Source organism: Falco peregrinus, chromosome 5, assembly GCF_023634155.1.
Source record: "Falco peregrinus isolate bFalPer1 chromosome 5, bFalPer1.pri, whole genome shotgun sequence".
Lineage (NCBI taxonomy): Eukaryota > Metazoa > Chordata > Aves > Falconiformes > Falconidae > Falco > Falco peregrinus.
In genome coordinates, this window is record NC_073725.1 from 29996051 (window position 1) to 30016150 (window position 20100).

Below are 20100 nucleotides of genomic sequence, written 5' to 3' on the forward strand. Positions count from 1 at the left end.
CAGTTACCTTTAGGCTGTGTAGTGACTGAACACAGTTCTGTTACAGCAAAAATAACTAAAAGGGTTTTTTTCCCCTCTTTTCATTATGGGACAAGGACAGAGGAGCTTGAAACAGACTATTCCTTCTCCTTTCCTCTCTGTCCCCAACCTCAAATCAGTCATAAACATAATTCATGAAGCTATAATCTGATGAATTTGATCTCTTCTTTTGTAGTAGCGCCGGCAGACAGGTTGGACCACTGGGCATACCCAACAGCGCTGAGCAGAAAATGTGCTTCTTGTCTCACTACACACTCTGCTTTTCTACAGCAAAACAACACACATCCAGAAGTCTTCAAAGGTAAAATGCTGTCACATTTCTTTGTCATGGTGAGTTATTTTGTGGAATCTGCTGCTTGGGATAGAAGGTCAGGCAACATGTCTTAATAGTCCTGAGGATCCTTGTCTTCTGTGAGACTCTGCTAAGATGTGTGGAAACCATACGTGCACCTATGGATGCTGGTCTCTTTTCTTAGTGCTGTTCAAAATTGCAATGCCTGTGCATTTGGACAGACTTATGGGCAGGTTCAATAAGCTCTTAGAGGAGCGTTCCTTAAATAACTTGTCAGCATCTTGTTCCTGCAATTTGTTGGAAAATAAGATTAAGAGCTTGTCCTACAGCCGTGTAAATCACCAGGGCTGTGTTAACTGGGGCAAGCTTGAGTGTAGACTGAATTGCTTGGCACCGCTTTCCTTATTTTGCTCTTTGTTATGCAGTGTTTTCCTAATATCATGCATACATTGTAGGAAGCAGAGATTTACATATTCGCTATTGCTAAGATATTGCTGTACATTAAAGGCCAGATTCCAAAGCCTTTACTCATGATGAGTAGGTCTCTCCTCCATGAGTAATGCCTTGGAGATCAGGGAAGCCCCTAGTGAAACGGAGCATTACTTAACATGGGGTCAAGCGGTAGAGCCTTTCCCTGTGACATTGGGGACTTATATTGTCTCTTCCCCTCCTACCTCTGGGTTGATCTGATCCCACACATACAGACCCTGGGTAGGTTTGTGCCACATGGCAGTGATTTACGCAGCCACCAGCAAGAAAGAAGTGGGCAGCAGCCTGGCATTGGAGCTGGATTGGGGGAACTCAACCCAAATTATTGCCCGCCTGTAATGGATATCTCAGAGATCTGGTGGTCCCCAGACCCCCATCACTCCACCAGTATTTTCTGTAGCTGGACCAGTGAGTGTCCTACTCCATGAGCTTAGGGAGGGAGCAGCTCCTGAGCTGATACCAGGAAAAATCCCTCTCTGTTGTTCAAAACCAGCTGCGGTGGCTGCAGATGAGGGCTGTTCCCTCCCCAGAGGAAGGGAAAGAGCTGTTCTGTGTATGTAAACACCTGAAAAGCTGGGGAGCAGCGCCTAAGGACTTCCACTTTTGCTTGCCAGTATTAATTCAGTGCAACAGGAGGGAAGCTGTGCCGTGTCAAACTAAAATTGATGTTTCCATGACACCTTCCCCAGCCCACCCAGCCCCAATGGCTGCTCTGGCAGTAAGCCTTTCCTGAGACGCCGATTGCAATTGTGTACCTGTATTTAGCAGCCCCCAATGAACTTGAACTCTTTCATGCATTGCTCATGTACACCACACCATCCAGCAGTGATGAGCCCCACAGCAGCTGAGGGGGGAAAAGGGCAGCTTTGGTACAATAATGTTGCTGTCACATGCAGGAGATGGCCGGTAACCTCTGCTCTTCTTAGGCAAGTGTCAGCAGTAAAAGTTTCCCAGTGTCCTGGCCCTGTCCTCAACAAAACTGGTGCCTGTAGCAATGCCGTTGCTATTTGGGTGGGAGGTAGTTCTCTGTGATAGACCCAGATTTATGAAGACACTGCAGTATTTAATTCTTAAAGAAAAGATCTGTGCTGTGTTAAACATGGAGTCTAATCTGCAGGCTTTGAGTAGAGGCATATTGGTGAAACATTGGAAGAGATCTTGCAGGACTTGTTATACTTGTTCTGTGAATAAGACAAGGCTTTCTATTTCCCAGACTGTTGTTCAGACAAATTTTACAGGCACTAAAGTAAACAAATGCCTTTCCTAGAGAAATGCTGCTATTAAAATACTCAGGCCAGATTTTTGTTTTAAGATGGAAAGAAAGCAAATAGATCATTGCACTCTGCTTACCAGCGGCAGTGAATTATTTGTCTGCTTTGCACCTACCTATAAGCACATACACAACCATTACCCCACAAAATCCATCCCAGCTCATTGCACCCTTTCAAACTGAGCTGTGAGTAAGTGCAAGTGGGCTCCACATCACGGGCTAAAGGGAAGGGCTGAAGCATCTATACCAGTTGAAACGGTGGAGTTTGCTGCTCCCAGCCTCTGTTCCCCCTGCTTGCCCCACACATACAAGTATACAGCATCCCCCAAGCTTTTACTTTGCTTTTAATCCCTCCTAGAAAATTAAGTGTCAGATGTTCATATTAATGTAGTGGTTAACCAGCCAGTGCTAAGAACTCTTTACTGGACTGGCTCAGTTTATACAGCTCTCGTCACCATGCCAATAATTAAGAGTGAACAGAGCAGTAATATTGTGTCACATGGACTTTGCCATTTTTCTGTTTCAGGGATGAAGCTTCACTTAAGAAGGGAGAGTGCAGCTATTCCCTCAGAGAACAAACACTCTCTAGCATAAACCACACTGAAATCCTGGTGGAAGGTCGAGATTTTAAGAATATATAGCATTCCTGAAGCCTGCCCTGGCTGTAAAGCTCCATGTAGTTATTAAGTTGTTATTCTTAAAAATTATTTAGCTGTTTGTGCTACTTGTTACCCCCATTTTACAGAGGAAAGGTTGGGCTCAGGCAGGGTTACAGCTTAGGAAGCTCTGGCTCCTACTTCAGCATCTAGCTTTTCGGGCTACGCAGAGAAATCTACCTCCTTCTGTAAAGATTTTTTTTTTTTCTTTTTGCATTCATAAGCTGCACAGGTCTCCCAGAAAGGCAGTGACTTGCTTCCATTTGCGTTTTCAAGACTTTGTTATTGTAATTCTTATTTACATTGTGGCCTTCTCTCTACTCAGATAAGCATGGCATCCACATATGGTCTTCTGGTTTTTGAGAAACTGCAAATGAGAGGTGACCTCGTTGGTTTCCTCTCCCGAGGGAAGTCTGTGTGAGCTGGTGGCCAACTCCACGGGGAAGCCCCCTGACTGCTGTGTGGGCTTGCTGAAGTGGGTCTGGCTTCTGTTGCACGTTGTTAGCTTCAGGGAAGAGATGCAGAGATAAAACCAAAGGTCAGGAGCAGATCTGTGAATAACAAACATCAGGATCACGGAGTACATATGCCTCTCCCATCAGCCATAAAAACTTTGGTAACTTTGGACCACAATGATGGCCTGATATAGTCTCTTTAAACTTAAAGAAAAGCCTCGAGAGAGCAGTCAGACGTACTGCGGTGCGCTCCAACTCAAATAAGGTCATGGAGCTGCACTCTCTAAACCTGTCATTATTCCTGAGGCACTAGCAAGGACATCAAGGACACATTTCAACTGTTCCAAGCCAGGCAATCACAGCTTCTTGCCAGCTCCTGATTTTTTAGCCTGGAAGCAAGATTCATGCAGTCGCTCTGTCTATCGGTACCCATCCCTGTTCACTAATTTTAACTAAATTCCACAGAAGAGTGAGGACCTCACAAGCTTTGTGAAACCTGGTGGTAGGCAGAGATGAGAGGTGGCAGCCTCAGCAGCTATCTGTTCTGTCGCCATCAGCCCACGTGGCCCATTAACATGCATACATCTCCATACTGGCTGCCTCTAACCCAGCTGGCATTGGAGGGCACGAGGGGGTATTGCAGATGACAGGCGATGAAGGGAGAAGGCAAAATCGTTTGCGGAAAACCGGTCTCCAGTAGTTCCACTGCTGAAAGGCCCAGGCATTTGTTTTTCTTCTGCTGCAACCATATAGAAAAGAGGCAAAATTTTAAACCACTCATCCATTTGCAGACTGGTCTGCAATTCCCTCAAGACCCTTGTCTCAAATTAATAGATTGGGCAAGGCTCATGATGAGGAAGCACTCGCTCACCCAAATAAACCAGAAAAACCAATGTATTGGTTTGCATGAGCAAGCGCTCAGTGGGTGAGCAAGGGCTAGGTAATGTGGCATGAATACACAAAGGAAGAAGAATATTGAAGTTTAAATTGATAAAACCTTGAGGAAGCTTGAGTCATTGGTGATAAATTTCTGCCTTCAGAGGAAATTAGTTTTAAAGGAAAAGGAGCTATTTAGAATATATTTAAAGTATCAAATTGCATGTGTTTATGCCGAAGTTTCTTTCCCACTCCCACAGACTGGGAATAGAAGTCGTGGTCCTCATTCGCCTCTTTGAAAACTGCAGCATCAGTTCTTTTATAGTCAAATAAGCACTGAGGTCAGGAAGGAAGCAGGTCTGGAGAAGTTAATGCCCTTGTACTGGGTCTCTTTTTTTAAATTAATTGAGTCTCTAGTTCTGCAGTAGTGGCTGGGAAAGGAAGTAACACCTAAAACCAAATGATGAGGAGCTTGTAGTTTGGGGAACTGCTTATGAAGATGGGGTGATGGAGAATGTGAAGTAGCCTACCCAATGTGATCCATTTCAGAAAGAAAAATAAAAATGTCAGGAGACAGGTTGCTTTATCCTCATGTTTTCCTGGGCTGGTTTATGGTATGCTTTCTATTTATACCAGGATATTATGTTCTTACCAGCATTGCAGGATATCACACACTGGTAGCTGAGGGCTCTGGTGGAGGTGGGAGTGCGCACACGGAATTGATTAGAGGTTTGCGTCCTCTCGGTGGGGATTTTAAGGTCTGGAGCTGAGTTTGGAGTAAAGGAAGCGATGGAGAGAGTTATATTTTAATTACCTCTGGGAGGTTTACTGAAATGCTCAGAGAATTGCTCATCCATCTGAACAGAAAGGGAGAACTGCCGTCAAAGCTGCTGGGAGCTTGAGAAGTAAATACTGAGGAGTCAAGATCAAAGAGATATCCCGAGGTGTGCTGGGGACCACGTTATAAATAGGAAGGGAGAAAAAACTCAGAGCATTCAGTTGACCACTCTCAACCCCTTTTTGTAGCAACATGTTTTGACATCACTTAAAACATGATGCCCGTCCTTGATTATCTGGTTTGTGGATTAACTTTCCATAGATCCTCGACCCGATTCCTGAGGACGCCGTGGTGGCTGGCCCTGGCTCCTGCCCTGCCTGCCCGCTGGTGCGTGCCACTGAGCCAGCTCTCTGTGCAGCTGCCTGGCTGTTTTCAGCCCCTTCTTTTCATTACAGGTCTTATATATGCTTTGTATTATTCATGGCTTTACTTTATCTAGCTTATCTTGCAGTATCACTGGGTAAAGGGAACTGCTTTGCGTTTTCATCCTGCTGCTGTTTTCATACCAAGCGGTTTTCTAGCTAAGCCAGGAAAGACTGGCTTTGTTTGTATTCTGGATTTGGGGTCAGCCCCCTCTGCAAACCTCGAAGACTGAGGCTGGCATCCAGGTCCTGTCTTGTCTTCTAAAGAGTAAAACTTCTACAGGAACTCAAAGATTTTTTTGTTTCTTTTTTCTACAAACAGCAGATTGCAGTCGAGGGTATTGGCAAAGAGAGAGGGAAATAAGGAGGAGTGTAAACAAAACACATTTGTAAAAGTATTTTTGTATGGATCAGCAGGGAACTTTTTTAACTTGATCCTCTTTGTGCTGTGGCCTTGGGTGCATTACCTGAGTTTCTTCCAGATGGAGCTAACCTGAAGGATGTTCTCCAGGGGCCACATAGCACAGCCAGGACAGCAGTGGACGTTCAGTCTGTCGGGTGATGAGAGGGGCAGCCTGAACTAAAATGCCCAGGAACACATGCAGTGAGGATGCCAGGGCCTCTGCGCCAGCTGTTTTGCTTTACAGATCTGATGCCTAGCATCATGTCACTTGCCAAAATCTCAGTTTTCAACATGGCACATAGCTACATTGGCCAAACTGCTGTAAGGCCTTCCTCGGGGGCACTGATTGGCTCCTCCTCATTAGAAAATAAAGATGCTGTTGCTGGAGTGTCAGGCACTGTGTGACCTCTCTGGTATCTAGAACCTGCTCTTCTGCTCAGCCGCATTCCGCGACGCTCTCCAACACGCTGCAGAAAACATATACTTGAGAAGGATTTTGGAAATTAAAGGTATGATAAAGGGAAAAAGGCAACTGGCTGCCTGGCCATGTCCTATGGGATTTGTTTCAGCACAGTTACAATATCTCTGGGATATAGTTCAGATTAATCACATTGAATTGCCCAGACTTTGCCACATATGTCTTTATTATTTAGCTATGCAGTGCTGAATAAAATGTGATAGATTTTTTTTAAGCGTTATGACATATTTTGCTTTAAATAAAAATGGCCACATGATCTGTGGTTAAAATGCTTTGGGGACACAACCTCAAAGTATGTGACAGAAGAATTCTTTTCCCGTTCAGTTCAGCTTTGCTATTGGGCCGGGTTTTCATGTGGAAAATGCAAGGTAATGATTTTAATGGCATATCTCTGGAGTCACAGAGAAGCAATAAGCAATGAAGTGTCTGTAATTGCTAGGGTACTTATTGTCTTACAGGGCTGGGAGAAAAGAACTGATGATCATCTGTGCTTTTTTTGGCTAGAAAGGAAAAACTGCCTACTGAGATACTCTAGTTATTGAATATGTGCATGCTGAGGCAAGTAAGAAACAGAACCATTGACTCTGAAATACTGGGAAATAGGTATGACCGTGCCTATGTTGGTCAGTTATGCAGGGAGTGTTCCCTGCACATTGTACTCTTATCATCTGCACTATTCATTTCTATGAACAGTCCCAGGCTAGGCTGGCTGCTGTTCTTCCAAACACTGTTTGAGAGGCAGAAGGGGCCAAAGGATTGCTCCTGGTAGGTAGTTTGGATGCAACCACACCGGTCTGGAGACTGAGTTTAATGTTTTGATGGTTGCAAGCTACTCTGTGGCAATTCATTTACATGCTGGAGAATGGTCCTGAAAATGCTGAATTTACAGGAACTTATGTAGAAAAGTGAGTTAAGGCAGAGATACCTCCATAATGCAAAACAAGGAGTGGGCATCAGGGAAGGCTGACTTCTTTTATACTGGCTGGCCCAAATAAGGACTGGTAGCTGCAGTTGTTTGGGAGAATCACGGTGTTGCAATCTCTTATCTTTCCTATCTGTGTCTGCTGTGGATGCAAACAGCAGGAGATGGCTGAATCTGAAGAAAGCCCTGTTAGCCGCACCCTTGATGCAACTCACATTCTTTGCGCTTTGACTCAGGGCTATCAGCTTTCCTCGCTCTCTTCACAGCGCTGCAAACACCTAAGGAGACAGTATTTGGAGCAGACCCTTGTTTTATTTATATTTTTTATTATAGCATTGAACTTCAGGTGGGAGCTGGGCAGAGGCAGAGCAAAGGACTTTACTGGGCAGAGACGGGGCAGGATATGCCCAACCGGCCCCAGCCAACCATCACACCTGAGCTCAGCATCATGGCACTCTTACTCTTCCTAAGGCGAAGTTCAGGGCACCAGCTTGTGCCTTGTTGCCCCCCTCTCTTTCTCACTCTGGACACACATGGGCTATGACAGCCTGTGCTGTGGGTCAGGAATTAGGTGAGCAAGGGTGCAAAGCTCCCTCTTCACTTGTGCAGAACAGACAGTGAGAGTAATGCAATTAGCAGTGTTAGTGTTCCTAATCAGACACATACTATTACTAGTCACCCATCTTGAATAACTATACGGTGTGAGCTGGTGATGTTGTCTCGACTTCTGCTGGCATCTTATTATTGACAGTGTGTTCAAATTGTAATTGCTGCAGTCGTACAGAGATGTATGATTTATGGTTGAGCACAAGAGTATATGTAGCACGGTAATATCAGTAAAAAAAAACAAAACCAAAACCCAACAAAAAACAAAGTACAGAAATAAGGCAGAAGCGTTATTCCTTGGTAGGAGGCTGCTGCACTGTTTAGTAACAAAGATTTTGGATATAATATAACATACCTCATTCTATCACAGTATCACAGGACCTTATGGCCTTATTCATAGAAACTGCAAAACTTACACAGGTAAGAACATAGCAAGAAATACCTAGCTCCAGGATTTGTGAAGTATGTGGAAAACCACAGTAGTCCCTACTATGATGTTATGAACACCATAGCTATGGATGCTTTTAAGCAGGAAGTGTATTCCACCCTTTGAAATTACCTATTAGATGACAGTGGAAATGCCCTATTCCCCAGCAGTTCAGTAGATGTTTTGCGAGAGGGGAATAAAACCTGTATACTATTGTCAATATAGTTATTCCCATGATACTCTGATAACATTGTTCCATTTCTGTTATGAATTGTAATGTTTAGCTTCAATACTGACAGAATTTGATATACAAGAATTTTTGATTCTTGCAATTATTTTAGATGTCAGTAAAAATGCACAAAGCAATTTATTTTTTTATTTTCTGCTTCAAAAAATTGGGCATCTAAATAAAGAAAGTATAGGAACCCTCCTGAGATAACACCCATAGTTACGTGTTGAAATACTGACTGTGCAATTTGCTGTAATTAAGGTTTAATTCCAGCACCCATGTGTGTGTTAGTCTTGTCCTTTCTAAGTGCTGCTATGCAAACATACGAATGGTGTTAAGAGAAGAGAGAGGGAATCTGAGTGTGTAAAAATACACACCTACACACCTTTTCATCAGGGACGCTCTCTAGCAGCAGCATGATCCGAGGACGTTTAAATACAACATTTGGAATAAACAGCTCTTGAGTGATAACCCTCATTCTGCCACAACACTCTGCCCAAGGCAAATTATTTTACATCTATAAAATGGAAATGATAGCTACTAACCTGCTTTACAGGAGATTTGTGAAGATAAATTGGTTAATGTTTGTGCAATGTTTTCAACACGCAAAGTGCCATAAAGCTCCATGAATTATTACCTCAGTCCTCACTTCAAAACCTCAGCAAGGAGTCACAGAATACAAACTACAATGTCCACAATCTCAAACGCCATGCAAATGAAATCTGAGCAAGCTGGATTGTAAAACCACACTAATTCATCTCTGCTTCATTTCTTCTCTTCCAGTAAAAAGCCTGCCCTTTAAAATCACTTTTGCAACACGCAGGGAAGCGCTGCGTTGCCACCAAGGAACAGCCGCTGACGAACATTTTGGAGGGGCAACTGCTGACCCACTTCGCAGTGGATAATGAAAACTAACACATTTATTTTTCATTTTGTTCAAGGAAAGGATCCAGCAGCAGGGATTTCTTGGCTCTTGAAGGGATTTTGAGACTTTATTCTGAGGGAATGTGGAAGAGATAGGAGAATTAATCCTGCTTTTTCCACTGATAGGGAAATCAGTTATTCATCCTCTTATAGTTACTTCTCTCCACGTGTGGCTAAGTAATCGGCTCAGTGGCGCAGGCAAGCAGCGATGAGCAATTGCAGCTCGGTTCTGCGATCCAGCAGTATCTTCATATGAAGGAACTAACCGCTTACGTGGACTTTACTCATAGATCAGCATGTTTACTCTTATTATATAGAAGACAGGAGATACATAAATACTATAAAGCAAGCAAGTTGAAAGAAAGCTGAAGCAAGATACTGTTTTTAGCATGATACTCTCGCTATGAGCTATCAATTTAAAAATTGGTGGTCAAAAGGTTGGCTTTTGTCCCATAACCTTTGATCCACACGCACATGCAGCTGATAATAAAAGTTTTGCAATATGAATATTGCATGCCCTTGGAAAAATTCACGTGTTTACATTGGGTTCAAAGGAGTTATACCAGAGGTGGTCACTGCATATGTGACCAGCTGTTCAGGGAAAAAGTCGTGTTTGAATTCAAACCTTTCCAAAAAATCATTCAGTTGTGTAAAAAAGGGCCTGAAAGCCCTGCCTGTGATCATAAGCATCTCAAACCTCAGCCTCAAGAGCCTCTGTCTGTCTCGTGACCTTGGCAAAGAAAGCACAGATGACATGAAAGTAACCCAAAAGTGGGAGGATGGAATTCACAGTTGCATGCTGCACAGCCCCTTCAGCAGTACAGCACTGCCAGCAGCAGGTCGGAGTCCCCTGTAGTGGGTATCTGCAGTGTGGGAAAGTAAATTTAAAGGAGAATTTGCCAAGTCTTCCCTTGCTACTCATGTCAGGAATGAAAGAGGAGTTTATTTAGGATCAAATACTTGGGTTTATGTGCATTTATGTAAGGGCAGTATGTGATGGGAGGTGGAGAAAGTATGAAAAGTTCCTGCTCACTATAGCAGGTAGAATCCCAATTGCATGAAAAATTCTGCAAAGCAAGTATTTGCTCTTTAGCATGTTAGGACAGGACTTGGACAAGTTTCTCCACTGAGTTCATATGCAAAAGATGTTTGTTTTGTTTTGTTTGGGTTTTTTTCCCCTGTATTTAGTTTGTTTTTCAATTGTCACTTTGAATCCTTTCTTTTTTTAAAAGCTCCATTGCCTTCCATAGTGGTAGGTTGATGCTCAACATGCGTGTCTAGGGGCACATGTTTTTATTTAGTATTTATTCACAGAACTGACTTGAGGTTCATTTCTCAGTTTCTCATTTGCGCTTCCTTGCTCATAATGCAGGCTGCAATCATTAGTGTGTGCTGAAGATGCTTTGCAAATCTTCCCTCCCTAGAAGGTGATCTTTTTTTCCTGGGCCTCTCATTTTTAAAGATCCTCCTATGTATCTAAGTAAATGAAAACAAATCATATATACATAATGTTTATGAAGTTGCACTGTCTGAGCATCTTTGAAGCAAATTGCATTAATACTGTATTGTAAGCCCAGATTTTGCCCTTAGTTCAGCCATGAAACCAATCATGAGTAGAGTTCCTCAGGTATTACTAGTGTCTGAGTTTACTACAAAGTACATCTTTCGCGTTATTTACAAGATATAACTAAACCAGAATGTCAGCTGCAGCACACAGAAGCTGACTTGTAATACAATTCATCTTAATAACCGATTACAGGCATGGTGGGATGATACATGGTTAAAGGCATGTGGTCAGGTGTCGGGCTTTGTGCTGGGAGAAGTAAATGGGATGGTGGGGTTTTTTGCCTAGTTAGACAGTAAATAGTTAAACTATCAGAAAATGATTGTATAGAGGAAGTTGGCTGGTAGGAGAAAAGTAGTGCATCTCTCAGAGGGACAGGCATCAAGGAGGAAAGTCAAGATACACTCAGTGGCTATTTTGCAATCTATTGTGTTCCAGCACCTTGTGATAGACACAGGCATTTAGCACGTAATCTCCCCGACCTGCTGTCATTAAGGACTTCAGTTCTGGAGTTCCCAATTAATCATAACAGTTCTAAGGCTTCACGACCTATTGTCTGTACAACCCAAGTCCTCACAAGAGCTTTATGAAGAAATTCCTGCCAGCATTTAGCAAGTTTGAGTGTTGAATCACGATTTGCTCGGAGAAATCCCAGCCCAGACAAGTGACACTTCTGTGTCCTATATACGTGCCTGAGTGACAAGACTATGCTTCCTCCCACTTTCCAAAGGATCAGCCTGTTAAAATAGGATTGTAACCATAATCATATTTTATGGAATAGCTTGGGTTTGCCTCTCGGGAAGGAAAGAGGCTGGTGGGGCAGGGGGAACACCATGCACAGACTCTTTTGCTTAATGCCTGTGGGTGCCCCTGCAGCACCTGAAAAACACTAATGTTATTGCGTGGCTATTAAATAACTCACTGCGTGGAGCAAGGAGCATTTTCATGCTGCTGGTGCAGGGGAACGGAACCGGTGAGCCCTGGTTGGGACCCTGCTACTCCCGTCCTAAAACACGCCGAGAAATGGGCTGGTTTTATTTCACGCCCTCCCCAGCCCCAGCCTTGCAAGCCCCGGAGGGTAGAAAGACCAGGACAAGGCCAGGCTGTGGGCAGAGAAGCCAGGCGGGCTCCGCCGGTGCGGGGAACAGAGAGCCGCCCTGCGGAGATGCGCGCTGGGGAGCGGATTTCAGCTCCGGAGCGGCTTCGCTACTGTTGCTCCCGACAAACCGCCTCAGCCCTTCCTCCCCCGGGGGGCTCGGAGGAGCCGGGGGAACGGGAGAGATAGGGCTTCTGCTGCAAAACACCCCGAGATGCCGCTGTGCCCACCCAGGGAGGGACCCGGGGCTCAGGCTGCGCCACGACCACCCCGCTTTTTCGCGAGCAGCGGCGCAAACCCGGGGCAGTCTGCCGGGAAGCGGGACCCCCCACTCCCCGGAGCAAGGAGAGGCGACTCAACCGCCCCCCGCCAGCCCTGCTCTCATCCTGTATCCCGGGACAGGTGCCGGGTCCGCCCCTTCCCCACCTGGGCGGGGAAGGCGCTGCCGGTTCCTCCTCCCCTCTTCTCCTTGCTCCCTCCCCATCATCCTCCTCCTCCTCGGCGTCCCCAGAGGGAGCCCCTGCGCTCCGCGGCCGGGCGGAGAGCGCAGCCGGGCGCGCCCCGTCCCGCAGCCGGCTCCAGCCGCTCCGCAAGCCCCTGCGCACCCGTCGCTGCCTGCAGCAGGAGGAGGAGGAAGAGGAAGGCAGCAGCCGCCCGCCCGCAGCGGGGGTACCCACGTGTACGCGCAGCCCTCGACGGCCGCCCTCCAGCATGCTGCGCGGGGCCGCGCCGGGCGGAGCGCCGAGGAGCTGAGCGCAGCGCGGCAGCGGAGTGGAACAGAGCGGCTCCGCGGAACCTCCGTGCGCCCGTCCCGTCCGACCCCCCCGCCGGCGGAGCCGCAGCATGGGCGGCCGCAGCCCCCTCGCTGCCGCCGGGCCCCGCGGGGCCGCTGTCCTGGTGCTGCTGCTGGGGCGCGTCGCCCTCTGCGCCGCAGTGGAGGAGAAGAAAGGTAAGGGGGGCGCGGGGGGTGCGGGGTCCTGCCGCCGCTGTGCTGTGGGACCGCGGGGGCCGGGGCGGCAGGCGGCGGCGCTGCCCTGGGGAACGGCGGAGGGAAAGTCGCGACGAGTTGTTTGGGTTGGGTTTGTTTTTTTTTTCCTTAAGAAAAAAGAAAGGAGAAAAGGGAAACCAACCAAATCTATAGCAGCGATCCCGCAGCTCTGACTTCCTGATTCGAGGCTTATTTTCTTTTGTGGGGGTGGAGGAAATACAAGGGAATAAGCCTTGGCACATTTCATCGCTTGTGCTGCTCCCTTCGTGCTCCTTTTCCTCCCCCCCATCCCGTCCCGTCCGCGTTGCCCCGACGCTCCCGCAGCGCTGCCCCCGGGCGGGGGGCGCAGCCCCGCACCCCCCGGAGAGATCGCGTAGCTACCGAGGAAGTGCCGCTCCGGGCATCCCCCCGCCAAGCTGGGCACCTCTGCTTGTCCTGTTAAAAAAAACCAACCCCCCCCCAAAAAAAACCCAAAACAAAACCAAAACCTATAAAAACCCAAACCCAAACAAACTATATATGTATGTGTGTGTATATATCTGTATATATACACCTGGGAAAGGTGAAGGGGGGGCGGGGAAAGCGAGGAAACTTCACGGGGGGTTCTGTGTCCCCGGTTGTTACCCAGAGGAGCGATTTATCCCAGCCGTGTCCCGGCCGTGTCCCGGCGCTGCCACCCGTGGGACACCGGCCGCCCGGCGCGTCTTGGGAGCGGCGCCTCCAGCCCGCCGGGACTGGTCGGGGCTGCTGGTTTGGGCTTGGTTTGAGATTTTTTTAATTATTATTATTATTTTTATTATTTATTAGAAAATGGTTTAAAGGGTGAGGAAAACGTTTCTGGCCGGTGGGATCTGTCGCTTTTTCTCTGTGTGTGGCGGTTCTCTTTTGTGAGTTTGGAGAGCAGGCCCGGCTGCTGTTCCAGGCAGTCGTCTTTATCTTGGAAATCTGCCAGCCGGGGGGTGGGGGGTGATAGAAAGAAAAAAAGGGGGGGGGGGGGGGGGAGAAGGTAGATTTGGGTAGTTTCGTTGTTGGGTGGTTGTTCCCCCCCACACCCACTTCTTTCTTTTCAAAGGTAAAGCGGGAGAAGAGAATTAATATTTTGTGGAAGGGCTGATGACTTAAAGCAGTTGAGTTAGTCCTTCGTGACTGTGGACAGTAAAACCGCCCTGGAAAGGGAGAAACACCCCATCCAAAAGAACTAGTTGCACAACCTTTAAAAAGTGGAGAGATTCTCTTGTTCCAGAAATCAAGTTCATACCTGTTGTTGATGTAACACGGGCAGTTTTTCTTTCCTGGGATTTTTTTTTCTTTCTTCTTTTTTGTTTTAACTCACCCTTTGAAAATTATGAGAAGCTAGGTGGCCTCACCTGCTGTGCTTGTATTAAAAGTCTCTAGTGTGCATGTAGAATATATATAGAGCGTGAGGAGAAATGCCTCGTTTATAGTGTTTAACTCTGTGTCTTGTAAACTTAGGAGGTGCCAGTTACTTGAGGATTACTAAATAATCAGCAGCTCAGTGATAAACCCAATAGATTGTTCTCAGCATGTTGTGTCAGCAACTAACTGTTCTTCTGAGGAATGCTGGAGACTCAGTGGCAGAGATGGAGGCAGAAGAATTTCTTCAGGCAGCATTAGTCGATTGATTGGTCTGTATTAGTTTCTCCCCATGCTTAAGGATAAGCAAGAAGATCAGTTGGGGTACAAAATGAAACAGTGTGTGAGAATTGTGAGTTACTGGTTTGAAGCAACAGGTCCAACGGGTAATAGGGCATCGGTATATGTTGAGGACCTGCCTCCTTGGTCAAGTGCTAGGACCATCAGAATTCAGAGTAATTCTGGAATTAAATGTGCCGCAATAAATATATGCAACACTCTTTGAGTTTTAGGACCAAATTCTGTGGATTTCAGAAGTTCAAATCGCCTATGAAATGACACTTTTGGAAATTTCAACCTGATTTGTTCTATTACCAAAAACAGCTGTCTCAAAAGAAAAAAAAGTACCTGGGCAGGTGTTGTTTTTGTTAGAAGAATGTTGCAATCAACCTATAAAATCTGATCAACCTGATGTTTGAATGGAAATTTAGATACAATTGTGTCTTTTCCCAAAATTTTAAAATGAGTTCTTTGAATATGGATGAGAGAAAACTGGTTTAGTTATAACACTGTAGTCATTAGGATACCACACCCCCCCCCCCCCAACTGCGTATATTCCAGAAACAAAAGGCATTGCTGGAAACTGAAGTACATTCACAGGGATCAATACCTGCCTCTATCTACCTGCTCTGATGTTGACCCACATTAACCACAGTGGAATTAATCTGGATTTCCACTCATGTGCCCCGGATGGCTTGCTCAGTGGTACCCGAGATAAATGACTGCTACAGCTGGCATGCCACTTAGGTGGGATGTGTTTGACACATGCCCATTTTGTGTGTCAGTGCTTGGTGACAGCGCAGCAGTTCGGTGAACTGCTTTTTGTTGCTGTATATTGGTTTTATATCTCTAGTTTTGATCTGTAGCTGCATCCGTGGCGGGGTGGGAGCATGCATGCGAGCATGCTGGGCAGCTGGGTCGCTGCCGAAATTGGCTGTGATACCTTTCTGTACCCAACATCTTGCATTGTTTTCTGAAAAACCAAGGAAAACTAAGTTCCTTAAGGATGTTGAAGTATTTATTTTCATGGGAAATGAAAAAGCTCCATCTAATACCCTGTGCGGTGTTTATGTGTGGGTTTTGTGTGTACTGCTATTATGTGTCTCTGCCCTTTACATTGTTCTGTAGTTTCTGCACTGTATATTATTCCATACTTACTTGCAGCAGATGGATTACAAGTGCACTAATCTTTACAGATCGTGTAGGTCTTGACCCGGTTACGTGCAGGCATCCAGTGCTTTTTCAGATGCCCTCCAGTGCAGGCTGGTCTCGCTGGAGATCCCCGTGAACCATGCCTGCTGGTGGGAGCAAGCCAGCAGGTCCTCAGCCTGCGCGGTGCCAGGCGTCCCGGCGCAGGGAAGGGGTGCTCATGCTCCTGTTGCGGTACTGGCACTGCTGGCCTGCTGTTCTGTTGTTCCATATTTGTGTTATCACTGATGCAAGTGGAGGTTTCTGTGTTGGAGACAGGAGTGATCATGTGTGTGTGTGTAGGTATTTGTTATGTAAGATCTTGCCTGTGCACCCATTTATTTATTTATTTTTCCTCCTTGATAAATGACTGAACTTTTTTGGATTTGGAAGCTATAATAAACCTGTGCGGCCTTGGCAGCGAATGCAGTTACAGAGACGGAAATTTAGGTACTGATACGGTCCAATTTGGTGAGATAATGTAATTAAGTAGTCTTGAGTATAGACCTGCTCTTACTCCAGTGCCACAGTGTGTGAACAATTAAGAACATAACCCAAATCCCATCATTAAGGGCAATTTCTGACAAGTGTGGAAGGGAACGTAAAGTGCCAGCAGTTGGCTCCTTAATTTGGGCAATCCGCAAAATGCGGTGACTGCGAGCAAAACGTTCTGGAAGAGATGGGCCTCTTGCAAGGTGTGTGCCTCTGCGTGGTGAGCAAACTCTGTGCTGAAGTGGTACTAAATACAAATGTGTTACTTCTTGCATCAAGAATATAGTCAGAGATTTGCAGATAAATAAGAAATGTCAAGATCAATGCCCTGGAGACTTTACAATCAGAGTAGTCCATTGTAATTTATTTGTTAATTTATAGAGGGAGACTTTCAGGGAGTGTCGCACAATGCCATTATGGTCCTCAGGGCTGACTTTTGCATTTGGGTATCCATGTATCACTGAAATCGCTGGGATATGCTAGCTTTAGAAGCAAGATAGCTGACTAGTCAAACCAGTTCCTTCAGAAGGTGTCCTTATCTTCACTGAGCACAAACTGCCTTTGCTTAACAGCTCATCAGAAACAAGCCTAGTGAAAGGTTTGCTTCATTTTAGGGAGGATGACAATACCTTCATGGAATGGTCTTGTGTAGAAACTGTTGATATTGCCACAAACTCCTGGATTACTCCAAGTTTCGGTAGTGTGTGTGCATCAGAGGGTGCAGTCACCCCTGCCTATGTGAGTGGAGCATCCCACAAAGAACTAACGTGCATTCAAAATTAATAGTTAGCATGTTTGTTATAAGTATTGGTGTTCACAGGTATGAGAACTTGTGTCAAATCTTGTGTTAGACTCAGATCTGTATTGCAAAAGGGCTCATGTAATGCAAATGTGGTTGTATTGTCAGAGAAACTCTTTGGCATGTAGGACTGTAATCGGGGAGGCCAGAACTGCAGGGTACCCACAGAAGCATCCCCTGGCCAGTCTGCATCAGGAGCACTCTCTGGGCTGACCTGGCTGACAAACCTTTGTAATTCAGACTAGCCAAAATGGAGGTGAGGTCTAATTCTGTAGAAAGCTAACCTGCCAGCTAGAGTAATTGCTGTTTTTGAAATGTGTGGATTGCATTCAGCATCTTCTCTTTGTCTTTATAATTCTCAAACCCCCATTCTGCTGTACTGCTCTGCTTGAGCATCTGCAAGGGAAAAATGCAACTCTGTTGGTCGGGGCTCAGCTGGCACAGGAATCGCGCTCAACCCAGCTAGGATTTTGGTAGTTTTATCAGAAAGGGAAAGTTGCTAGGGAAGGTGGCAGAGCTTTTATTTGCTCCTCAGTGGAAGACACGTTCTCGCCTTTCATTCCCCGGATTTGTTCTGTAGCAGTTGTAGAAGGCACGTAGCCTCCAAGGTGTGCTCAAGCTGCACTTATTGCTGTGACAGGGATAGTCACCTGCCTTGCTCTCCTCTCAAGGTTAGCTTGAGCAACTGGAGAAGTTAGTGCAGCATTTGCCTCTCTGGGTCCTAAGCGGCACTTCACCCAGCGCCTGCGATGGGAGGGATGAGCAGGAGCTGCGTGACTCACCAGAAGCCCTCACCAGAAGCCCTCCGTTCCCCAGGACCGCTGCCGTTCCAGCCTGCTGGCTCTGGAGAGCTCGTGAAATGCGTGAGGACCTCAGGAGCCACCGCTGTGGGTTTATCAACATCGTGTAGGTGTGGGTAGGAGGTGTTCAGGTGAATTTATTTTTTATTTTTTATTTTCTCCAGGAGTTAATTGTAGGCAGTGTGGGAATCCACTGCTTGATGTTCCGTGTGGACTCTGACCGTTGTTGTTCAGCTTGGTACAGTACATGCTGACCTGTTAAATACATACCGGTGTGACCTTCTCCTATGCCCCTTTGCTTCCAGGAACGCTTTATTAGTAGGTGTAGTGTGAGATCTAGTATCGTTTCTGCCCATTCTGGGGTTTTACGTGTTACTTCTTGGCTTCCAACTACAGTGAATGGGACTGTAATACTTTTTTTTTAAGGGTTGAATTCTGCTGACCTAACAGTATTGGGTAATAGTGTATTTTTTTTTTCTTTCTTCAGAAATAGTTACAGAACACTTGGAATGAATACCAGCAGTAGAAGTCATTCCTAAAGGAAATGGGGAAAAAAATAATGTACTTCTCTGTACAGAGAAATTGTACCAAAGTAAATGTCTATTCCTGCTTAAGCAAAATTGGTTTTTATCAGGAGCTATGACATACCTTCATAGTTTGTCTTACAGGGAAAATGTATAGGTGTGGGTCTTCTGCTCTCTGTGGTTAATATTGAGGTTTTGAGGGTTGCTTATAGGGAACAAATGTGAGGAAACCCACTTGTGAGACTGTGTGTTTGAACAGAAAAATTTCTGATGACCAGAGTGCAAAGACAAGACTGTGTGGGTTGGCCATTGAGCTAACTAGGATGTTGCTACCATGCTGTGCCTCTTAAAAGAGTTATGGTTTTCTTTTTAAAGAACAGGACAGATTGCTAAGAGAGAGCAACCCTGGATTTATGTAGCCCGTAAAGGTGTGTGAGCTTTCATTTTAAGTTTTAATGCAAAGTGTATTTTGCCTGTTGACAGATCTGTGCAAGGCAGATGCAAGGTTCCTCCTCCTGCCAGCATGCCTTCTCCTGCCCAGCACAGCTGCACACATGAAAGTAAACATCTATGTGTTCTCATGCATGTTGTACTATTAGAGTGCTGCAGATAATGGGTTGGTTTTGTTTGTTTCGATAGCTGAAGAGAAAAAATAAAAAACAACCCTGGAAAAAAAGAGTAACTTTCAGTCAAACTGAAACAAATGTGTTGGGGTGGTTCTAGTGAAGGGAAGGGGGGGACACCCCCCCCCCCCCCCCCAACAACAAAACACTAACAACACCCCACCCCCACCCCCCTCATTTTAAGATAATCTGGAAGATTAAATTTGACCTGATTTGACCTGAGACCATTTCTTTTATTTTTTAAGTTGGGAAAGAAGGAACATGAAATACTGTTTGAAATGAAAATTTCCAGGTTTATTTTGAAAATACCAGAACACCATTTGATTTTCTTATCCCTCCCTCCCACTCACGTTTTTTTGGCAAAGGTACGTTGGCTGAGTTTGGCTCAAATTAATGAGCTAACTTCAATTCGTTCCTTCCCCTCCTGAAAAACTTAAGGTTTCAGGGGTGGGGTAAACTGTCATTTATATACACATCAATAGCTGCGCTCCAGGTGAACATTAAGTAGAAAGATAAATGCAGTCCAAAATGTTTGTGATCACTTTTTCCCCCCATTTTCATCAAATAAAATAAAAATTATGAAAATGAAATTATATTAACAATAACTCAATGTAATAATAATTATAAAAAGCTGGGTAGCCATCACCTCTCTGGTGTGCATATATTTGATGCCTTCACCATACCTTGCTAACCTCTGGCTGGAGGAGGAGCTGGAGGCTTGCAACCTCCTTGCTGGAGGCGCCCAGGCAGGTGGGTCAGGACTTTAGTAGGGCGAAAGCTGCAGAGCAGTAGCAATGCCCCAAAGGCCAGCTGCACTTCTGTGTGGGTTAAAAGCTTTCTCCTCCATCTAGTGGTTACCTCTCCATGGTTCCTTTGCCTCGCAAAGGTGCCGCACTAAGGGTGGGTAGCATCCCTGGGTGTAGCCTCTAGCTTCCTGGAAAAATGGTAAGTTTGCCAGCCCCCTCCATCCCAAACCAAAAAATAAAATAAACTAAAAAAAATAAAAATAAAAAAAATACAAGTACACAGAACCAGCACAGGTGGTTTTGCCAGTATGGCTTTGCTGGAGCAGACTGCTGCTCCTGGGGCGTGGGGCCAGTGGGGCTG

At 45.7% G+C, this 20100-nt stretch overlaps 1 protein-coding gene across 2 annotated transcripts in view; it reads left to right on the forward strand.

Annotated features, from left to right (window-relative positions):
- Positions 1 to 222: 222 nt before the first annotated feature.
- Positions 223 to 20100, forward strand: part of EGFR (epidermal growth factor receptor) — a 173220-nt gene continuing 153342 nt past the window's right edge. Inside the window, exon 1 of one of the 2 annotated variants that reach the window (XM_055803533.1) lies at positions 223 to 340. Coding sequence is in view for 1 of the 2 variants with exons in the window: in XM_055803531.1 (XP_055659506.1) it covers positions 12770 to 12875 (106 nt within the window). In the remaining variant the exon portion in view is untranslated. Of the gene's footprint in view, positions 341 to 12427; positions 12876 to 20100 lie in introns of those variants that run through there. The other variant, XM_055803531.1, reaches the window with a different exon arrangement.